Here is a 21920-nt window from a genome sequence, read left to right on the forward strand (position 1 = left end):
ACTGCGACATGTGCCACAGTTCGCATGTCCAGAATCATCAAACAAATCACTCACAGAAATCAATTTAAGGAAGTCAGCCCTGGAGAAATGCACTCGTTGGAACATTTCGAATAGTGATTCCTTATAATTTCAATGGATATACACAGTTTTCAATAAAAACCTCTAAAGCATTCGTTTTGTTGTCGTTTTTAGGAATTTATGATTGAAGTGCAAATATTAGATAATGTATATTTAATTTTTTGGTAATTAGTTTTCCTGGTGTGGCTTATAATTGAAAATTCTTTTAGATAATGTTTAAAAACGAATATAAAGATTGTATGATTTAAGTTAAAATATTTATTTTTCAAAATAAATCTTCATTTTTAAAACAAAAGAGGTAATATATTTTTTTTATATTGTTAATAATTTACACCAGTGGATGCATACAAGTTTATATATTTTTAAATATGTTTTTTAAGAATGTTGTTATTATTTGCTTAAATTTTCAGGATCCAACATGTAATTGCTCCTAACTACCCAATATAAGAAGATATAAATATTAAAAAAATAATATTTAAGGACTGAAATTCTTTCCAATGCAGTTAATTAAATGAATTCTCAGTTAAATAAGCATTTTTGAATTCAAGAAAAAACTCTGGTCTCCCAAAGAAATATGTTTTCTTTATTTTAAAATGCGTTTCTTTCATGTGCATCCTTCCAAATCTGGTGGGTACTCCCCGGACTCATGAAGTGGGTGTAGAATTTCCTGGCGCCGCCAAGGGCGTCCAGCAATTGAGTGTACAATAACTGTAACGATCACGAGTCGGGCAGGCTGGCACTTTTCCCAAAAATACTTGATGCATTTTCCTATGCAAATGACACACTGGCGCACACATTTACATACGAGTACGGGTACATTTGTAAGTACTGAAAAAAGGGACACATGTGCGTCGCTTTTGACTTTGAGATGCGCTCGCATTTATAATAAATGGCAGCGCGTTAACACCCCAAAACATCAAAATACTCATTTTACAGAAATTCCCCAAAAATGTTCCCCTCCCCGGCTGCTCCGCTTACCATTAATTAGAACGTACTCGACTTGAGGACCCTTCGAGTGGACCCGGCCACGCCCCCATCCCCGGATCGAGTGGAATCGGATTGTTTGTTTGTTTTTTCCCATTTCGGTCTCTGGTTACGATTAGCTAGTGCCAATTAGCTACGATTTTCCGTGAAGGGGCCTCGAGACGTTCTAGAATTTAGGATTTGAGAAGGCCAACTTATGTCTATTCGAATGTTTATTTGGATGAAAAATATGTGATTTATAGAAATGGTTCAAAAGCATTTTTCACAAGCACCATACTTTTTTTTAATGTTAATTTATATCTTTTGGATTTATTTTATTGATCATTAATACGATTTTTATTTATATTTAGGCAATCTTCATATAGACATCTTCATGTTCCATATAAAATAAATTTATTAGTGATTGGAATTTAATAACGAATATTTTTATAGTATTCACAAGGGGTTCTTTTTATGGTATTTCAAGTAAGTATCAAAAATATACATTTCTTTAGTTTGATATTTCTCAAATATATTAAAAATTATTATGTTTTTTAGTCTGTATCGCCTATCACTGTCATTATAGGTTGATTATTATACAATAATTAAATAATGTTTTAGAAACAGAAATATTTAAACATTTTCGTTGTTTTTTCTTATAAGATCTAAAAATAAATACATTATATAGAACAAACCAATTTCGATTTTGAGTCACAATATTCAGTTACACAATTGTATTTGTATTGTTAAAGTTATTTTAAATATATAAATGTGTTAGTATTAAAATATAATATTATTATTGTTTGCCATAAAGATTCCAACATATTTTTCCCCTTCTTCACTTGGCTTTACTATTCCCATTTAACAAACTTCTGATGATCCAAATCTTTAGTACCTCCGTAGTTGTTTTCCCAATTATTTTCATATTGTACTTTTTATCAAAATCGGAAAATTCCTAGCCAACTTAGGCTGCATTATCCAATTGGGAAGCCTTTCGATCGTGGTCCGCCATGAAATCGCTTCCAACGGGGAAAGAGAGGGGAGGGCAGAAAGAGAGCGGCGATTCACTTTCCAGTGCCTGGGGGTGGGCGTTCTCTGGCAGAGGCAACAACAGCCCCAGAGAGTTACCCGTCTCTCTCGCAATCGCACCACTTGTAGCAAGAGCAAGCGAGATGGCTGCTGTTCTCGACTGACGCTGGCCAACCGGAAACCAGCTGCGGCCGTCCCACTCGCACGCCTGCTGCGCTCTCTGTCACACACAACCGCGCTGCTCGCCGAGCGGCCGAAAAACAGTTTGTTTCGAAACGCGAATAGGTGCGCATCTTCGCATCTTGGCATCTCCGCCGCGTCGCCCAAACCAAGAAACTCGAAAAAGCCGAGACGAAAACGAGTTACAGTCACTGGATAAGTCGCAGCCACAGTCACTGGATTGAGGCGCAGTCACGCCGTCACCGTTGAGATCCCGCTGACAGGTTGCGGAACCCGTTTTACTGGAGCGTCGCCAGCGGATCGGATCGGCAGATGCAACCGCCGTAAAAAATAAAGTGCGTGCAATAGTTAAAAATAAACACAAAAAAGGAATCACAGCTCCGAAAGACCCAGTCAAAAACATAAAAAACCAACCTCAATTTTCGAAAAAAAATTTAAAAAATCACTATAAAATTTTAAATTTTGAACCTTATAAACAAACCGACTATCAATATCAAGAAAAACTGTCGTTAATTTAAAAACTATAATCAGTGTACTCAAGAAAGTTATATTTTTCGAAATATTAACCAATACCCACAAACCATAAACGAAACACATCCCAAATCAGTTAGTAAACTCGCTAACCAAACATTTAAGACCCGCTGTCATTCTTTGACTAAAGACTGAAGAGCCGCGTACATTTGTAAATCTGTTTGCGGCAAACACTTGAAGCCAATTTGGTTTGCTGGCTCTGAGTGTGTTTTTTTTCACATTTTCGAAACCGGCCGCCAAAGAGTCAAACAGAGTCAATAAAAATGAAGTAAAAACGGATGAAAAAGAGCAAAGTCACACAAAACAAACAAAACATTTTCCGGCTCCGGCGACATTAACAGAACTGCTCGACATCGACAATTTGTTTTATCAATTTTCAACAAGGCCAGCAGCAACAACAATAGCGCAACACCCAACAAGCCAGCAAACAACAAAAGCGCCCAGAGTGCTTAGCCGTCGAGCACGCACGCCACAGCCACCCAGCCACCCACCGCCCAACCACCCACGCGAACCTCCCTTAACCACCCACCACCCCCACATCCTTGGGCACCCGCACCCAACCCCTTTTCGAGGGCTCCGCCAGCATCCGCATTCGCATCCACATCCGCATCCTCGATAGCCAAAAAAAGGAAAATAAGGAAAATAATAAACAACCACGGACGCCCCACAGTGAAGCCAGGCACAGTGAACCCGTTCGTCACCGCGTTTTAGGCCAACTCAGCCAGCGAGACAATGGCTGCATATGCGCAGTTTGGATACGCTGGCTACCCGACGGCAAATCAGGTGGGTCTTTATACCGGGGGAAGTCTCTTGGGCCACCTTATAAGCTAGATTGTTTATCCTAAATTTATATCCCTAAGTACCTTTTACAGAGAGCTTTGGTTAAGATTAGTATTGGAATTAGAGCAGATTCAACAAGGAACTAAACTAAAAGGTTACTGAAAATTTTATATTATATGGTGTTTAAATTTAGGGTAAATAAAGGTTTTTTCAGATATAATATATATTATCTTTTCTATAAAATGATAAAAATGTTATATGATAGAGTCTATAGATTTATGATTATGTAAGCTCAGGATTATTTTTAGTTTTATTATATATTTCGTTTTAAAAAATTGAGGGTTTACTTCTCAATTCTAAAATAACCTTTAACTCTGAATAAATTTCTTAAATTACAAAGACTTAATATGTTATTCCTGCATAAAAATTAAAAGCAGCTGTTGGGAACAATGACCGAACCGCTTTTTAAATCGTAAATTTTTATTAAATTACAAATTATAAATATCTCATTCCAAAAGTGCCATTCAGAAAGTCAAAATCGTTTGTTTAAATTTAGTGCAAACAAAAAACCAGTTAAATGGTTTCGAATTCTATTTAAAGAAAATGGTATTTATATGGCTACTGCTTGGCGTTAAATTTGCTTGTATTTTATTTTGATTTATAACTCTGCCATTTCAATATGCAGCCATAACATAATCATTTAAATATACTCTTCAAAGCACAATTTATTGAATTAGTCTGCGTTTAAAATAATATTTGGCACACCCAGAGGCAGGAAGGATATTTTTCACAAAACCACAAATTTAGTGAGTCAGTCGAGAAATTCGGCCACAGATTTTGGCATGTGCGAGGGAAATCTTTAATAACGCTTGGTGGAAATGACTTTAAATTTGCATTTTGAGCCGGGGCAAGCGGGCTGCGTCGGGCAGGGGCAGCACATGAATATTCAAGCACTTTGGCACCGGTTGGGGCTCCTGGATCCCCATATATCCATAATATAATGGCCGCCCCGCCGCCAAGAAATGTTTCACAATTTAGGACAGCCGTCACCGCCATCGCCATCGCCTTGGATGCATTGTGGGCTTTCGGGGAGTGGCGGTGCATCGTCCGAGGTCTGGTCATAATTACCCGGTATTCCGAGCTCAGTAATTCAAATTAGTTGGCCAAAAGGGGGGCCGCAGGGCCGAAACACTTGCAACTACAAAGCCCTTTCAATGGCTGTGTAATGCCTTGTTCAACGACTACTATGTGGTCTAATGCGTCAATGCTAGACTTATGCGTTTATCCGGGGTCTGTGTCCTGCTGCCAATATACAGTATGTACCCATATATACATATTTAGCCGGCCATGTCTGCTGGCATAAATTTATGCTAATGAAGCCGCCGGAGTGGTGGACCATTTATTATAATATGCAAACTTGGTAAATTACAATAATTAAAATAATGAACGCTCAGATTATCGACTATAATTATGGCTGCAGCCTGCAGATGTACCTTCCTGCGATCGATTAAAAGCCACCAGGATTTTGTCATCGTTTTGCCTCATTTGCATTTGGTTTTTGCCCCCGAAACTGGAGGCCATTTAGTCGGCCACTAAGCCCAATTAAAGACTGGTCCCCGAGATCCTATCGACTGGGTGCCAAATTTATAAACCTCACAATTTATGCAGTGCACACACACACACACACACAGCCCCGGCGGCGCATTCATTAATTTAATTTAATTTTAATTTCAACGCCAAGACGGCATTCCAAAAATGAGGCAAAAACGGCGACGCATGCAATATATGAATTTAATCAACGGCTGACAGTTGGCAGTAGCAGCGAATCGCACATCGAATTCTTAACTTCCCATGCGAGCTGTTCACGCATTTCATGGCAAAATAACTAAAATTCTAAGGCCGCAAAAAGCGGCGCGACGATGTCGAGAGTCCTGGACCTATAAGCTACATAGGTCCCATCCCATCCGATCCCATCCCATCCCCAACTCCTTCGGGACGCAAAAGGAGAGGACAGCACAGGGCCGTAAATGATGCGAGAAAAAACTAATATTTCGCAGTGTGCATTCCATAATTGATTTATGAATTTTTAATGCAAACATTGAGACCGCAGTGGGGAAAGAGTTGTTCTGCTCCGCCGCGACTTCTGCCCGAACTTAATTCAATAAGCGCGGAGCGATGCGGCCACGCAGCACAAAAAACAAAGCAACTTATTCGCATTAGCAAAAACGCACTTCGGAGCTGTCCTTTTGGTATTCACATGCACGCGGAGAAAAAACGGAGGCATTTTGAATCACTTTGAAATAAATATGTCTACCATACTTCCCGTCGTACTATGTGGGTTAAAGTTATAGAAACTTTCTATACAAATCTATAAATTTTTTTGAGCTTATCTTTAACATTCTTCTAAATCCCTATTATATTTTTAATTTAAGCTCTTTTCCAAGCCTATACAAATATTGCTTACTTTTTGATTTTGATAGAAACTACATTTACCAGGACCGTTTTCTCGTCCTCAGGTTAAGCTAAAAGTAAAGGTTTACCCCTCTATTTAAAAAAAAAGACCCCCAAATTCTTTGAAAATAACCGAAAGTTGGCATTAAGGAAGGATATATCTCATATTTAGTATATTTTTTGGATATATCTTACAAAAAAAAAATATAGCTGTCCTGAAGAAGGGTACTTTTAACAATCTTGTCTTGAAACCTACTGTTAGCTTACCATGAGGATGCGAGAACTGACCTAAGTTTTCTATTATTTTGTTTATTCTATAGATAGCCTTAAAATATTGCCCAATACCTTAATTTACTCAGTAAAGTTATTAAGAAACTTGACTTGTTGGAACCCGTATAAATAATTGTCAATGTGTAACGGATTTAGGCTTTAAAATATTCAATAAGAAAATCAAAGAAACTTATGAACATTTATTCCTTAAAGCTGTTGAACATTTTAAAATTATAAGTTTCCATCAATTTTTTGTGTGTGCCTTGGAGAGTGGGTATCTGTATGAATATGGCGTACTCGTTTGGCAGCGCAATCCTGCGGATGAATGTGAGAATATGCCAAATCCAAGAGGCAGTCGCCGGAGAAGTTGACTGCGATGCGATTGCGAATGTGAACGCGAACATGTGTTTGTTTGTAGGGACTCGTTCGCCCGGCAGCTTCCTTCGGAGCTGGGAGCCTGGGATCCTCATATTTTCGCTTATTGTTCGGGCCTGGCGTCAAGGCCCCCCAACCGTCCCGACCATCCCAAAAAACCCCCCACCCCAGCCGATAGCTTTTGTTTCGCAGTCGTTGTTAGGAGTGCAAAAACAAAATCCATAAACGCATCCTCAGCGGTAGCAGCAACAACAGCGAAACGGCAGCAGCACCCAATAACCACAACAATGCCGATCTCCTTTGTCTTGGCTGGCATATAGGTACTATCCTATACCATACCATACCATACCATACCATGCCATACCATATCATACCTCGTACGATACTCGTGCGTTCGTGAAATGAGCATGGGCACTTGGTAGGCGGACTCGTGAGCTTTAACATAAATCATAAAATTAATAACCGTAAAGTGACGGCCCCAGTTCTCCTCCCCCAACATCTTGGCCCCAATGGGTGCGGGTGGCCATCTGTAGCCGTATCTGTGCGTACGTATCTGCATCTGCATCTGCATCTGGATATGGATGCGGCCAAGGGGATACGTGGATATGGGCACTTCAAAGGCCGAGATAGAGATTTACACGATGTCCATGCCGGTTCAACCGAATTACGGTCGATGAATATTCGCCTGCTTTTTTATTTCTTCTTGTTTAGGCCATTTGTTTTGCTTTTCGGCTCGTTGAGACTTTCGCCTGTCCAGCTGTTTTGCAGATTTCATGTTTGCTTTGCGGTTAAAGATGCAAGGTTGAATTGCCACTTTGAACTTTGGTCATGGCGCATAAAAATCGGACTCGTATTCCTCGTTTGAGCTGCCTGCCCTTCAGATAGTTTCGTACTCGCAATTAGAGAGGAACATTTTCTGGCATCAATGCATTTGCCTTGGATGTGTGGATGGGAATTGGCTGTAGCTCCCAGACATTGCTGTGAAAAAGTAATTTAATTCCATTGCAAAATAGGAAAGGTCTAAGGTTGCAACAGTTTGAAAGGTATATGCTGGATATTCTTATATTATCAAACAACTTTTGCTCTTACATAAAATGCTTCTCAGTCTATAAAGAATTTATAACCTTTAATTTATTTATTAAAGATAAACATACTTCAAAAAGTGTTTACTGCCGACATAAAAGATTTACCCCCATTAGAAGATGATAACTTTTCAAATTCATCTTAACCTCTGCTCTTAATTTCTTTTGTTGTTTATTAGTTTAAATTAAACTGAAATGTAGGCAATCTATTTTTAAAAGCTTACACTTCATAGTAATACCAAAAATTAGATATCCAAAGTAAAGTCTTGGTGTTAGTTTACGTTAGTTTAATATTGCACAGTTTTTCAAGGATTTTATCTTACTTTAAGAATTTTACTTTGTAGCCACAGCTGCCCGCTGTCAACCCACAAAATAATTGAGATAGAATGAAGATAGTGCCAAGTGTGAATATAAAATATTCTTTGTGGCAACTCCGGGAAATATTCTTTATTAAGCTTGCCGCAATTTGACACCGACCGAAAAAGTCATAAAAGAGCGCACAACTTTAAGACGGCATTTAGGAGCTGCGAACAAGTTTCAGCGTTTCCGCAGAATAGAAACCCAAACCCCAGTTCCAGTGCCAATCCCAATCCCCCAATCCGAAACCGAGTTGGTTCTCCAGAGTAAGGCTTATCCTATCTGCAGTCACCTTGCGATAAACCCAGCGACTGGGCGCTCTTCGCTGCACTTCCTGCGATTTTTCAGCAGAGTGGGTGAGTGGGAACCATTAAAAATAAACTGACTTGCGTGCCGATAATAAGCACTGTTCCCAACCCGAACTCAAACTCAAACTCGGACCCGACTTGACCAGCCAGTCCACTGAAGTCCAGGTCCCCAGACCGCTGTCGTCGTCGTCGCCGATATGTGTTTTTTATGGGCGGCCACAAAAACTGAAATTGATGTTCGAATCGCATAAAAAAATAAAGAATAATAAGAAATGAGCGCGCCCAGCGTTTTGTACATTAGCGGAGACAGTCGTCCACTGGACGATCCACATCCACTGGCCATCCACTGGTTCCATTCATTCAAAATTCATTAGATTTCATTCATGAAACACCTTCATTATGCAATAATGTCCCGGTGGTTTTTGGCGTCGGCGCGAAATTGCCCCTCGATTAGATAGCCGGCAGGAGGTGTTGGCGAATCAGCTCGTTTAGCCTTGAATTACCATTATTATTTAAATCATATGGGGAGTGACTGTGAGGTAGCTGCGATAGGCGGAGAAATGGTGGAGAACGGTAGCTAATCGAACACGAGAAGGAGATGGTTATTAGGACCGGGTGTCACAAGATGTAAGCCCGATTTTGAGGCGCGTGAAGTGCGACTTGACAGCCAGTCATCATATAGGGCGACCTTCTATTTACACTTCTTTGGATTTGGGATTTTTGAGCTCGTTCGATCCGAATCAAGGGGTTCCTAACCGACGGCTCAGATGTCTCCGATTCGCTGCGGTTATCGCTCCAGAGGATATGGGCTATGGATGGGTATATCGGGGAGTGAGGAGCCTACCTGCGTCCCTCATCATTTGATTGCCCTTTTGGCCGGGCCGTGCCCATTCTCGGCCGATCGATCGGTCCACTGATACTCCAAAACCGACCCGAGAACAGAACCCTCTTCAAAGGTCCCCGATCCCCGGTTCTCGGTGCCCGATGTGGCCGATGTGCGATGTGCAGGCCGCTCGGCTTCGGACGAAGCGGTATCTGAAATCTGACTGTGATAAATTGAAAATTAATGAAGTGAAAATAGATGGAACGGATCGCAAAATGCGCCAGGCCAATAAAATATTTTGACATTTGGAGTTATCATCTTAATCTGCTTTGTTGATTTCGACCCGGTCGGCAGGGACATGCCTTTGCGCTTACCTCTCCTTCGGCCCTCTTTTCGATCCTCTCCTCTTCGCTCATTCGGGTCCTGCCAACTTCACCTGTTCGTGCACTGCGAGAAACTAGGCTAATAAGATGTATAAAATATATTATATAAATAAAAAATATATAAATATTAAAATACATTTAAAAGTGATTCCAACTGTTATAGTTAAATTGTTTTTACCGAACAGGTGTCTAAAAGTAGGCAACAATATATTTTTTTAAAAACTAGTACACCGAAATTGTTCAATGACATGGACTATCTTATATTTACTGCATACTTTTAGACACACAAAATTATATTTATATTCTAAATTGAGATTTTAGAAAATATTATTATTTTACCGCAGGCAATTAGCACTGTACTTAAGTTTTTTGATAGATCTAACGATCATAAACAACTTTGTTCTTCTAAATTTTTGAATAAAATAAACAATAAAGATAAATATGGAAATAAGAATGCTTGCCACTATATGCGCTGTCAGCATAGTAGACAGCTCTCTCCATGCTCTGCCGCCACACGTACGGTACACATATGAAAAGCAATATATAATTTATGTATTAAATGCCCAACTTATTTCGCTCAGTGTGAGATTCCCTTACCGCAGACATTTTTGGGTTCAGGAGTTTTTTTCGGCATTGCTAAAATGTGCTCTTTTTTTGCCTTGGAATCTTTGCAGCTGACTACCGCCAATACCGACAGCCAGAGCGGCCATGGCGGAGGATCGCCGCTGTCCGGCACGAATGAGGCTTCCCTGAGTCCCTCGGGCGGTTCAACGGCCACAGGGATGACCGCCGGTCCGCTGAGTCCAGGTGCAGTTTCCCAGTCATCGCACCATGCGGGTCACAAGGGACTCTCCACTTCGCCGGCGGAAGATGTGGTGGGTGGAGCAGATGGCCCCGGAGGCCTTTCATCCGCCGCCCAGGACCTGCCCGCCCGGGGAACCTGCTGCGAGAACGGACGACCCATCATCACGGATCCCGTGTCCGGCCAGACGGTGTGCTCCTGCCAGTACGATCCCGCCCGACTGGCCATCGGTGGCTACTCCCGGATGGCGCTGCCCTCCGGCGGAGTGGGCGTCTACGGCGGACCGTATCCCTCCAACGAGCAGAACCCCTACCCCAGCATCGGAGTGGACAACTCGGCCTTCTACGCACCGCTGGTAAGGATCGGGGGGGACTGGCTCAGGGGCCTGGCTAATTGCCTTTGTGCAGTCGGCGGAAGTCCGCGCAAATGCGAGGCGACAGGCCGGGCAGATATCGCCATGTTGGCCGTCAGCTCGTTAGGCCCGGTAACTTGTAACTTCAGCGATTACTCGACTACCTGGGGCTGACGAATTCGCAGGCTATCAGAGGGTCCAGCTTACACGGGGCTCACTGCCGCCGCCTGCCACAAGATTTGACTAATCTGTAGTTCTCCCAACCCAATTGCAGAGCAATCCCTACGGCATCAAGGACACCAGTCCCAGCACCGAGATGAGCGCCTGGACATCGGCGAGTCTGCAGTCCACCACCGGATACTACTCCTACGACCCCACGCTGGCGGCCTACGGGTGAGCATTTTAAAATTAAGACGTTTGGCTTAGGAGCAGACTGTGGCAGCAGGGGGACTGCTACAGTGGAACCTCTCTAGTCGCAGATTTTACCTACTTTATTAAGTTCAATAAATTCACCATTTTAAAAAAAGGCTTAATATATTTACCACATGAGCAGTTGTAATAAAATATGGAAACATTTTATATGTAATAATGGTGGATACAAGAATTGAGGCACCCTAACTAAAAGAAAAAATAGAATACTTACTTTATACTTACTTACTATCTGAACAGTTAGAACAAATTAAAGAATTTTCCAACAATTAGTCAGTGTGTGCTAGGGATTTTCTAATTAAGGGGGTTTGAAACTTGTAGTTTTTGAGATATCCACTCCTTATAATAAGGAAACCAATAAAGGTATGTAAATTAGATCAAATTCATTCCAAAGCTTAAAAACTTTAGGAAATCATTAATTGGAGCTTTATAAAATAATATTATTCTGGTTATTGATAAACAAATATTATTAGTTTATTAAACGTTTATTTTAAATGCACTTTTGAAAGTTACACAAACCACGATATAGTTCAATAAGTTCCACTGTGCAAATATACAAATGGGAATCTTAAGTGGGCTTAAAATGTTGCCATGGGACAAAAACTTTCTCGTCGTGTCGTCTGCCGGGTTTCTTTTTATTTATCGCTTAAAAGGGTATGTCTGGCTTAGAGTTTGAGCCCCGAGGCGCGGTTCTGGCTGAAATAGAATACCACTTCTGCCATTTGCTGTTGACCTAGACGAGAGGAAGTTGCAAATGCAATCCGGTTGGGGGAGCGATCCTTATCGGGCACCAATAACTGATTATTGTCTTTAAGGTGCGTGTGTGTGCTTTATTTATCTAAAAGCTGATAGCAGGCCGGAAGGGGAAAAATCAGAAATCAGTGTTGCCCTAAGCAAACTCATTAGCGGCCATGATAGGACGCTCTACAATGGGCCTTATTGATTCGGGGTATTTGATTTTCAACCTGCAGATACGGACCCAACTATGATCTCGCCGCCAGAAGAAAGAACGCCACGCGGGAGTCCACGGCCACCTTGAAGGCCTGGCTGAGTGAGCACAAGAAGAATCCCTATCCGACGAAGGGCGAGAAGATCATGCTGGCCATCATCACCAAGATGACCCTCACCCAGGTGTCCACCTGGTTCGCCAACGCCCGGCGCAGGCTGAAAAAGGAGAACAAGATGACCTGGGAGCCCAAGAATAAGACCGAGGACGATGACGATGGCATGATGTCGGACGACGAGAAGGAAAAGGACTCTGGGGATGGTGGAAAACTCTCCACCGAAGCCTTTGGTGAGTCTAGTGTTTTTACCCTTCTGTCCCTGACCTCAATTAGTACTCCTCGACGATCTCTCTTTGTAATTTCTTGAGCCCCGGAATATTGCTTTCCAAACGCCTGCCCCATTGATTCCTACGCCTTTCGGCTGGCTGACCCGCCTCTTCAGCAGATTTGTGGCACTGGGCTTTTAAGCACAATTTATGTGGCGAAGCGAATGTTATGCAACATTCGTCTGTCCGCCGTCCGAAGTCAGTCCGTCCGTCCGTCCGTCCCTCGGTCCGTCGTCCGTTTATTTGTCTGACTGCTTAGGCGACATCCTCCCCGGAAGTTGACAGCACATTGTTGGCAAAGTGGCCTTGCGCCCGCACTCCGATTCACAAGTACACTGGGAGAAAGTATCTATAGAGTTGAATTAAAATGAAGATAAATAGTATTTGCTTACGTCTCTACCTTAAAGTGTTTAAGGATTTAAATCTGATATGTGTTTGTTAAACCTCATAAATTATACTTTTTTTAAAAACATTTTTGATGACTTCTTTATCGTCCGCATGGTAAACGCAGTTTGGTTACCATGTAGACGAATAAAAGAGGTTACAAGATGTTCTTTAAAAACAGATATTAAATATCTAATCAGTTTATATCTTGTGCTGGTAACATAAGCATGTTGAAGTTTTGAAAATAAAATTCAGATATATTTGAACTAGAGTTGGCTGGAAGCAAAATGACGTAGATTTCAAAAGAATTTTTTAAAAGTTCGTAATGACAAATCATTAGTAATATTTAAAAATAACTATTTAAAAATCTAAGAAAATCTTAACTTTTCTTTAAATTGAACAACAACTTATTCTTTGATATATATTGTGCTGCTTAGGAAATAGTTTTCGTATTTCATAGATACTTTCATAAAAACTCATTAGATAGTCATAATTAAAATCATTTGGTTGAGTAATTTCCAAAGATTTTCCCTCCCATTTTCTCCGTGTATTTCGACTCCAAAGTGGCCTTGTTCGAGTTGGCGACACATAGAAATGGTGCAGTGGGGAGGGGAACTTGGGCGGTAGTCGGCGGAAACTCGAGTATTTTGCTGCTGAAAGCTTTCTCCGCTGGCTGCGAGGGTTGCACGCATCAACGCCCACCAACAATTTCAAGGGTTTTTGCCACTGCCAGCTGCCAGCTGCCAAGTTCCAAGTTCCACCTCCTGGAAGTGCCAAGTTTTGCAGTCCTCTAAGAACTTGTCTGCTTCCTGCCTGCGACTTGAAATTAATTAAATTTATTTTGTGTCTCCACATGGTCTCCCCCCCCCCCCCACTCTCTATGGCCCATCTAATCTTCAGATCCCGGCAATCAACTTATCAAATCCGAGCTAGGCAAGGCGGAGAAGGAGGTGGACAGTGACCAGAAGCTGGATCTCGACCGGGAGCCGCACAATCTGGTGGCGATGCGGGGACTGGCGCCCTATGCCACGCCCCCCGGCGCCCATCCCATGCACGCGGCCTACAGCTCGTATGCGCAATCCCACAACACGCATACGCACCCGCATCCCCAGCTGCAGCACCACCAGCAGAGCCAGCAGCTGCAGCACCACCAGCAGATGGACCAGCCCTACTACGGCTACGGCCAGGAGGAGTCCGTTGCCTCGGGGGACTTTGCGGCCCAAAAAAACCCGCTGGGCAGAGACTGTGGCATCCCAGTTCCGGCGAGCAAGCCCAAGATCTGGAGCGTGGCCGACACAGCCGCCTGCAAGACACCGCCGCCCACCGCGGCGTACCTCGGCCAGAACTTCTACCCGCCGTCCGCCTCGGCGGAGCAGCTGCACCACCACCATCCGCAGTCGCAGCCGCAGCAGCAGCATCAGCAGCATACCAATCCACATCACCCACATCCCCATCCGCACCACTCGATGGAGCTCGGTTCGCCGCTGAGTATGATGAGCAGCTACGCCGGCGGATCGCCATATTCGCGGATACCTACGGCGTACACCGAGGCCATGGGCATGCACCTGCCCAGCAGCAGTTCCTCCTCCGGCAAGGTGCCGCACCCCACCAGCACCACACACGGCCACCACCCCACCCTCAATCATATCCACCCGGCCCCGCAGCGGGTGGGGTTTCCCGAGATCCAGCCCGATACGCCGCCCCAAACGCCGCCCACTATGAAGCTCAACAGCAGCGGGAGCAGCGGGAGCAGCAGCAGCGGGAGCGGGAGCGGGAGCAGCCACAGTTCCTCGATGCATTCCGCTCCGGTGACGGTGGCTTCCATGGTTAACATTTTGTACAGTAACGAGGGCTATGGTCATAACCAGGGCCATGGTCACGGGAATGGGCTGGGCCACGGACTGGGGTCCACTTGCCACATGGGTGGCGCCACCTACCTGACGGAGGGCCGTTCCGGGTCGTAATTCGACCTTGAACCAGTTACCAGTTTCGAGAAGCAGAACCAGACCAGTACCAGTTACCGTTACCAGATACCAAATAGAAACTACTTACACATTTCGACGGCGGGACAAGTGCAAGTTTAGGATTACGATTGGGAGAACGAGTGCGACTACGATTACGATTACCAGATAGCGATAACTACACTAATTATTTTGCAATAAATGTAGCCTAAGTACGGCAATAAAACTTTATTTCCTACCATATCATAAATTATTTCGCTTTATAACTTTAATTAGCATATTTACACTCAACCGCTGAAAATTTGCGAGACGCACACGTCTCGGTGGGGCGGTGAAACGGTGGATCGGTGGGTTGGCTATGGGGTTCCAGTACCAGACCTCCAGACCCCCGAAACCGCCGAACCGCCCACTTTTGGATGCTTAAGAGAGAGAGAGCAACGGAGCCGTGTGTTTGTCATGTTTTTCGCCCGGGGTTGAGTCACTCGGCTCCGGGTTTAATGACTCGAAATAAACGCACACCACACGAACTCATTCATCTTTCGAGCCGAGACGAGTCGAGTCGAGTGGAGTGGAGTGGAGTCCCGGTGGCATACCAATAATAATGCCAGCCCGTACTATAAATCAACCGAACTTTTTGTCTTAACATTTCCTACCTTAAGTGCTTAATCCACACAACTTAATAATTTTAAATAGCTACCGCACTAGACCTTAAGAAATTTCACGTTGTATTAGTGCTAATATCCTAAATTGGAGGAACGGAACATTGGCTTCCCCCGAATCCAAATCCTAGTCTTAAGAAGTAGTTAAGATTTTGCCTAACCCTTCGACTTTATGCATTAGACTTATACTCGGCCAAATAATTAATCCGTGCAAACATAAATAGTTACTTAACCGTAATCATGTAATTAGTTACCTTATTCGTTTGATAAATTTGTAGAGAAATTTAAGTATCTGTGATATATGCATATAAACACATACGTACGTACGTACTATACGAGCAATTAGCTGCGGTAATTTAGTTAATTCACACATACTTCTTCGTACACAAATGCACTTACGTTCAGCAACTGGTTCAAGACATTTCTAATGGCATACATTTTGTAATTGTAAATAGTATTTATGTAAATTTGCAAATTTAATGATAATAAAGTTGAATAAAATAATTCATTTTTCTGATACTTATTTAATTGAATACCGGAAGAAGTTGAGTTGGAATTTAAGGGCTTGAATTTTAGAGTTTTAATTAATTTTTCAAGGGGATTTACTGATTAGGTATACTAATGTGGAAGTAAATCCTGCGTTAGTCAGCATTTTTGGATCTTTCAGATTAAGAAAAAAATGCATGATAAGATACATTGTGGAAAAGGTGATTGACGCACAAGCTTTAATTACTACATCAAATATTAGGAAAAATTACTCATCAGAAATGGTTTATATAAAATGAATACTAAATAATTCGAAGAAATAGTTTATTTCCTAATTATTTTTATTACCAAAAAATATTTTCATAAATCTTAAAGCAAACTTATTACATATCCAGATATAAGTATTATGTAGCCATAGTCTCCTTAGAGTTTTTTTCTATTTACTTTAAATGTCTAAAAAGCCTATACCCTACTTTAAAATAAATTTCACAATTTACAGAACATTTAAAAGCACACTTATTAATCTTACTTGATGTTGAATACTTATTAAAATTTCATGTTCTCGGGGTATCCATATATTATTGTTATTTATCATAAAGTATTGCAGTCCCTTTTAAATTATAAATGCTTTAAAAATGCTCACATATTAATAAGAGTGAGCGCACCGACCCAGTGAACTTAATTAATCGCAGCGAGAGAGGGAGCCGTCGCATTTTTCGAAGAAATATGTAGATATAGATATACATTCAATCACGGGCCTCATGTGTGTGTCGTGTGTCACATCTATAAATGAAAGTAATAAATCGTCGGTGTCGCATTATAATTATCGACCTACCCATAACAGCTCGGCAATGGAATTCCACGGACTCGGACAATACCAAACTCTGTAATTCAGATTGACAGTTGATCGCCTTATAATGATCGCAATATATTGAACAAAAAATTGGGTAAGCAGCTACCTGTGCGTAACCAACTGGGAGGCAACAACTTCATCTTATCAGATCGATATACTTCGCAAGAAACACGTTTCTAATTAGAGGGACTCGCCTAACGCCTTCTACAAAGACTGAGCGGTCTTACAATAGAATACATACTTTGCACGCCACATATAAAAAGGGTTAGTCAGATAAAAAGTAGTAGATATACATCTTATTTTCATAATTTTTAAATTTTATAACATTATTTAAAATAAAATTAGTGCCACATTTTTTGCTTTATCTAATCGGTCTATAAACGTTGTCCCTGTATTTTTGATGTAAATATTAAAAAATGTATTTTAGAGCAACAGAAAAATTCAAATAACCGTCTTATGCCAACTTTTTAAATTTATTTATTTTTTTGGAAACCAGATAATGTTATATTTTGAGTTTTAAGTCAAATTTTTATTATCATATTGTTATATTTTTATTTATTTAAAAAAATATAATATATAAATATTTAAATTATAAATATAAATGCCCTATTATAATCATTTGATTTTAACAAATATTTCTTGCTATACCTCAAAATGGGTAAGCTGTAAAGGCTGCATTTTTAATTGATTTATAAGATTTCAGTGCAACAAATCCAGAGCGAACTTCAACGAATGCAACTTCAATGCAATTCAATTAAACCTTCAGTGGGCCGAGAGGACAATTAGATAAATTTTGGAATTTTCAAATTAGCCGCCTGAATCATGGCAGCATCTGCAGTCAATTGCACTTTTTCGCAAATGCATGGGATGCAACTGCCGACTGCCAACTGCCGCCAGCAACACAGTCCAGAGCCCAAAGTCCAGATCATAATGAGTCCAGTTGGCTTTTGTCGGAGGCTGGCTTTGGCCATTTTATCCGCCGAGTGGAAAATGACAACATTAATTTAGCGCTTTGTTCTGTGCGAATCGGGCTGGGCCACATTTTAAATTAACCCAAAACATGTTTAGGGGTTTTCCGCACAATTGCCTCTTCGGTGCAATGTGGCAAAAAGGATTTCACTCCGGCTGCATAAAGGATTGCAGCATCTGATGCCCATTTCGCTTTCGGGGTGGTTGTAATTGAAAAGTCAGGAACAATGAAATGGCTTTAGCACATGCAAAGCAGGCATATAATCAGACATGCATCTTTTTAATTGTGCAACGCTTGTGGAAAATACATTTTGTTGTATTAGGAAAATAATAGAAAAAAAATTTATTGCCTTTAATAGCATTTTTGAGACTACAGACTAGTGAGCTTTTAAATAAGCTGTAGGAATGCTAAAAATAGTTACTGTAACAAATGTATTTTGTTACTCAAATTTCAAAACTTTTTTACAAAAGTTGTTTATTCAATATTTTTTAATTCAAATTTATAATATATAGATGCTATCTCTAGGAAGCCTTTTAAAAATTAAAGTCTTTGCAGCAATAAGCAATAATATTAAATGAAGAATTTTTTTTGATGGATGCACTGTTAATTTAAGATGTAGAATAATGTATCTAGTAAAATTAAAACTTTACATGTGAAAATGTAACGTTAATAGAAAATAATTACCAGCAATGCTAATTTACTTTAATGTTTTTGGTTCGAACATACAGCTTACAAGGTACACGGTGTTTTTATTAAGGTCATAAAAGTATTGCTTTGAAATGCTCTTGATTAGTTTTATGGAAAAGATTTCCTGATGATTATAGAACAATAGGGTTAACCAAATTCATTGCCTTGATTTTTCCGGATAATTGGCTTTCGCGCTGCCAATATCACAATTAATTTAAAATCGAAATAATAAAATATGGCCTGCACTCGGGCTATTGATATATTATAACGGCGCGTGTTCGGGCCTTTTTGTTAAACAAAGAAACTTGTCGCGTTTCCATTTGACAAGACCACATTTGTGTTGTGGGCGTGTGCAGCGAATCCGGGGCTGAAACATGAACAGGTCTATTGGGGCTTGAGGACGCACACGTAGAACATTATTCGGCTACAAAATGGCCAAAACAACAAACCGCTATAATTTACCATATTTTATGGCTGCGCCGTGGCAATAAAATCGCCAACAAGGCCAATAACTCATTCTAGAGCGCTGGCGCTGCAGGGCGGCGGTAGTTGGTAGTTGGAAGTTGCCCCCGCCGCCGGTTACACGGGACGCCTCTGTTCCGGACCCCCTTCTGCCACCCTGTGCCCCGAAAACTTCCGCGGTTGCACAACCCACAAAATGCAACATACACACTGCACTCCACTTGCATGCGGTTGGCTTTTAAACGGCTCAATGCGCCCGCTGATGGAACTACCATTTGGCTATATATGGCCATATATATATGGCCGGGCTTTGGGCCAGCAGCTCTAATTTGTAGCCCCACTGCAACTCCCACCCCCTGGGCTGCTATTTTCAAATTTATCTATGCCGAAACGTGCATTGATGGCCTGCATGTTTATTGCTCGCCTGTCGTCGTTTTGCATTTGCAGTTCCCGTTCCCGTTCCCGTTCCCATTCCCCTTCCAAAAAATACAAATAAAAAACTCACGAAATTGGCAAGCAAACTGGACAATTGGCAATGAGCCCCGCTGCCGTGGGGCACTACATTTAATTAATATATATTCCAATTGGGCTGCATCACCGCAAGGACATTGCCCGCCTCGATTGCTTCTATTTGGCTCGTGTAAAAATAAAATGAAAATGTTTTGTGGCTTTCGCCCAAAGGACGCGTGGCATCATTTTTCCACTTTTCAATAAAGGCACACGGGGAAAAAATGTATAAAGTGTTTCAATCTTTTTTCAAATTTAAATGGCTGGTGTGCTTAAGACCCTACGAAATTAGGTACCTAAGAAAAATGGGTAAGCATGTTTTGCCTTAATTTTAACAGGATTAGTAATGCAACGACTAATCTATTAAACTTGAATATTGGTATGAGATTGTAGTTTAAGTCCGTTCTTTAGTTTTATAATTTATTTTAGATACTACTTACTTTAGCTTTCAGAATCCGTTATTATTATGCGTCGGGTTACATGTGAAATTAATATTTTAAGACCCGATTTCCAGTGACTTTTAACTGCCAACATCTTTTTTCACAGAACTTTTAATAATTTTAACTTTAATTCAATTATCGTTTTATATAAAAAATACTCACCAGTCAAGAATAGCGGAAAACTAGTGGTTTTAAAGAGCTTTTACATATAATTAATATTATTTTATAATTATAATCAGACGTCTTGTAATTAAATGATGTAAATTAACTTATAAAAAAGCTATAAATTATGTAAAATATATGAACTTAATACATACAGTATTTACAATCCAGGAGTATCTTCAATAAAATATTTTATAACCCTTTGGCCGTCAACAAATTTTGAGTATAAAATATTATGTTCTTAATATTTTTTTGAATGTTATATGTTATTATTAAATTTATTAAAAATTAATAGAATTTGTTAAATATATATATATTTTACAATCAGAAAACTTGTGTAAGTCGATCTCAAAAAGGATTTTCTATAACGGAATATTGTATTACTCTGTGACCTCCAATTTTGAGAATAAAATGTAAAATATTTAATATTTATTTGAATGTTAAATGTTGGTATGAAGTTACTAAAAATGTATAAATTATGTAAAATATTTTAACTTAACGCATATAATATTTACAATCAAAAAGTAGTTGTAAGTGGATGTAACCCTTTGACCGATAACGAATTTTGAGTATAAAGTGTAAAATATTTATAATTTATTTGAATGTTAAATGTTGGTAAGATTTCTAATACCTTTTAATATATTTTTACACACCAAAAGTGTTGGTTATTTTAATTTTATATATAATTCAGTAATGGGTACCTGATGGCTGGCTTTTTCCTGTGCATCAAAAATGTTGAATGGCGAAATAAAAATGCCCGCTGATCGAACGCGATTGTCGGTTCCCTGGGCAGCAGATGCAGATGCCTATGCAGATGCTGCCGCTGCGGTCGATGTTATTTTGCCGATGACCGCAGAAAGTCTAGACCAAAAAGTGTATTCTGTAATGTCCTGAAAAATGGAAGGACAGCCCAGGATGGGACAGCACTGGGACCGTGGACCGTGGACCGTGGACCGTGCGTGCCGCATCTTTAATTCTCGCATTTGGCGACCGATATTCGAGTAATGAAGGATCCATTGGCCACGATGTACGAGTTCGAATGCGAATAATTTAAATATTTAATTAACACATTCCGGCGGCCCAGCGACGCCATCCTCGCGCGTGTGTGTGCAATTAATGCAGGAATAGGCGCAATTAAGTTTGTCGCCGCTCGCTGCGAGCAGGGATTGTTGCAAGCTTATCTCGTGATTCCGATCGAGCTTCGAGCCGGGGACTTCTGGACTTCTGGACTCCCGACTTATGGAGACCTCGAGTGGATACCCATTCCCGGCTTCGCCATACGCAACTTGCTTTTAAAATGCTGAGATCTTGGGCCAGCGGGTGCGGAGAGCCGGCGGCAGCCCAAAGATTTATCTGCATCCGGTGTCCAGTTACCGGTGCCCATTCCCAATCCCATTCCCATTCCAAAACCCATTTCCATTCCACGGACACTCCACTCCACTCCACTCCACTCGGTTTGAATGATGCGCATCTCGGGCATTTTGGAAGTAAATTTGTGTGCAAATGGGCTTTTTATTTGGCTCATGTTTCTTCCAGCGATGGCTGTCTCCAGAAGAATACGCATACTCACTGCCTGTATGTGCTGGCACGTATCTGGCGGATACCTGCGCCACAGATCGCATTTAAACTCGGACGCTGACATGAGCAGTTGCGGAAATTCGCCATCGTTGAGATCATGGGGCAGCCAACTGATGATAGGCAAGTCATAGGTTTTTCGCTTGTAGCATGTCCATAAATATGCCGATAGCACTTGCATCCGAACAGATGCTGCTCAGTTTTTCAGGGATACTATTTATTTGCCCCATTGTGGCCGAGCGCCTCATAAA

At 41.1% G+C, this 21920-nt stretch overlaps 1 protein-coding gene across 1 annotated transcript; it reads left to right on the forward strand.

The window, feature by feature from the left end:
- Positions 1 to 2329: 2329 nt before the first annotated feature.
- On the forward strand, positions 2330 to 15118 carry caup (caupolican). Its single transcript, XM_036815948.3, has 5 exons — positions 2330 to 3564; positions 10285 to 10767; positions 11039 to 11157; positions 12165 to 12487; positions 13808 to 15118. Exons 1-5 carry the CDS (start codon positions 3514 to 3516, stop codon positions 14869 to 14871), a joined length of 2040 nt encoding a protein of 679 aa, XP_036671843.3. The 5' UTR covers positions 2330 to 3513; the 3' UTR covers positions 14872 to 15118.
- Positions 15119 to 21920: the final 6802 nt, after the last annotated feature.

Source organism: Drosophila suzukii, chromosome 3, assembly GCF_043229965.1.
Source record: "Drosophila suzukii chromosome 3, CBGP_Dsuzu_IsoJpt1.0, whole genome shotgun sequence".
NCBI lineage: Eukaryota > Metazoa > Arthropoda > Insecta > Diptera > Drosophilidae > Drosophila > Drosophila suzukii.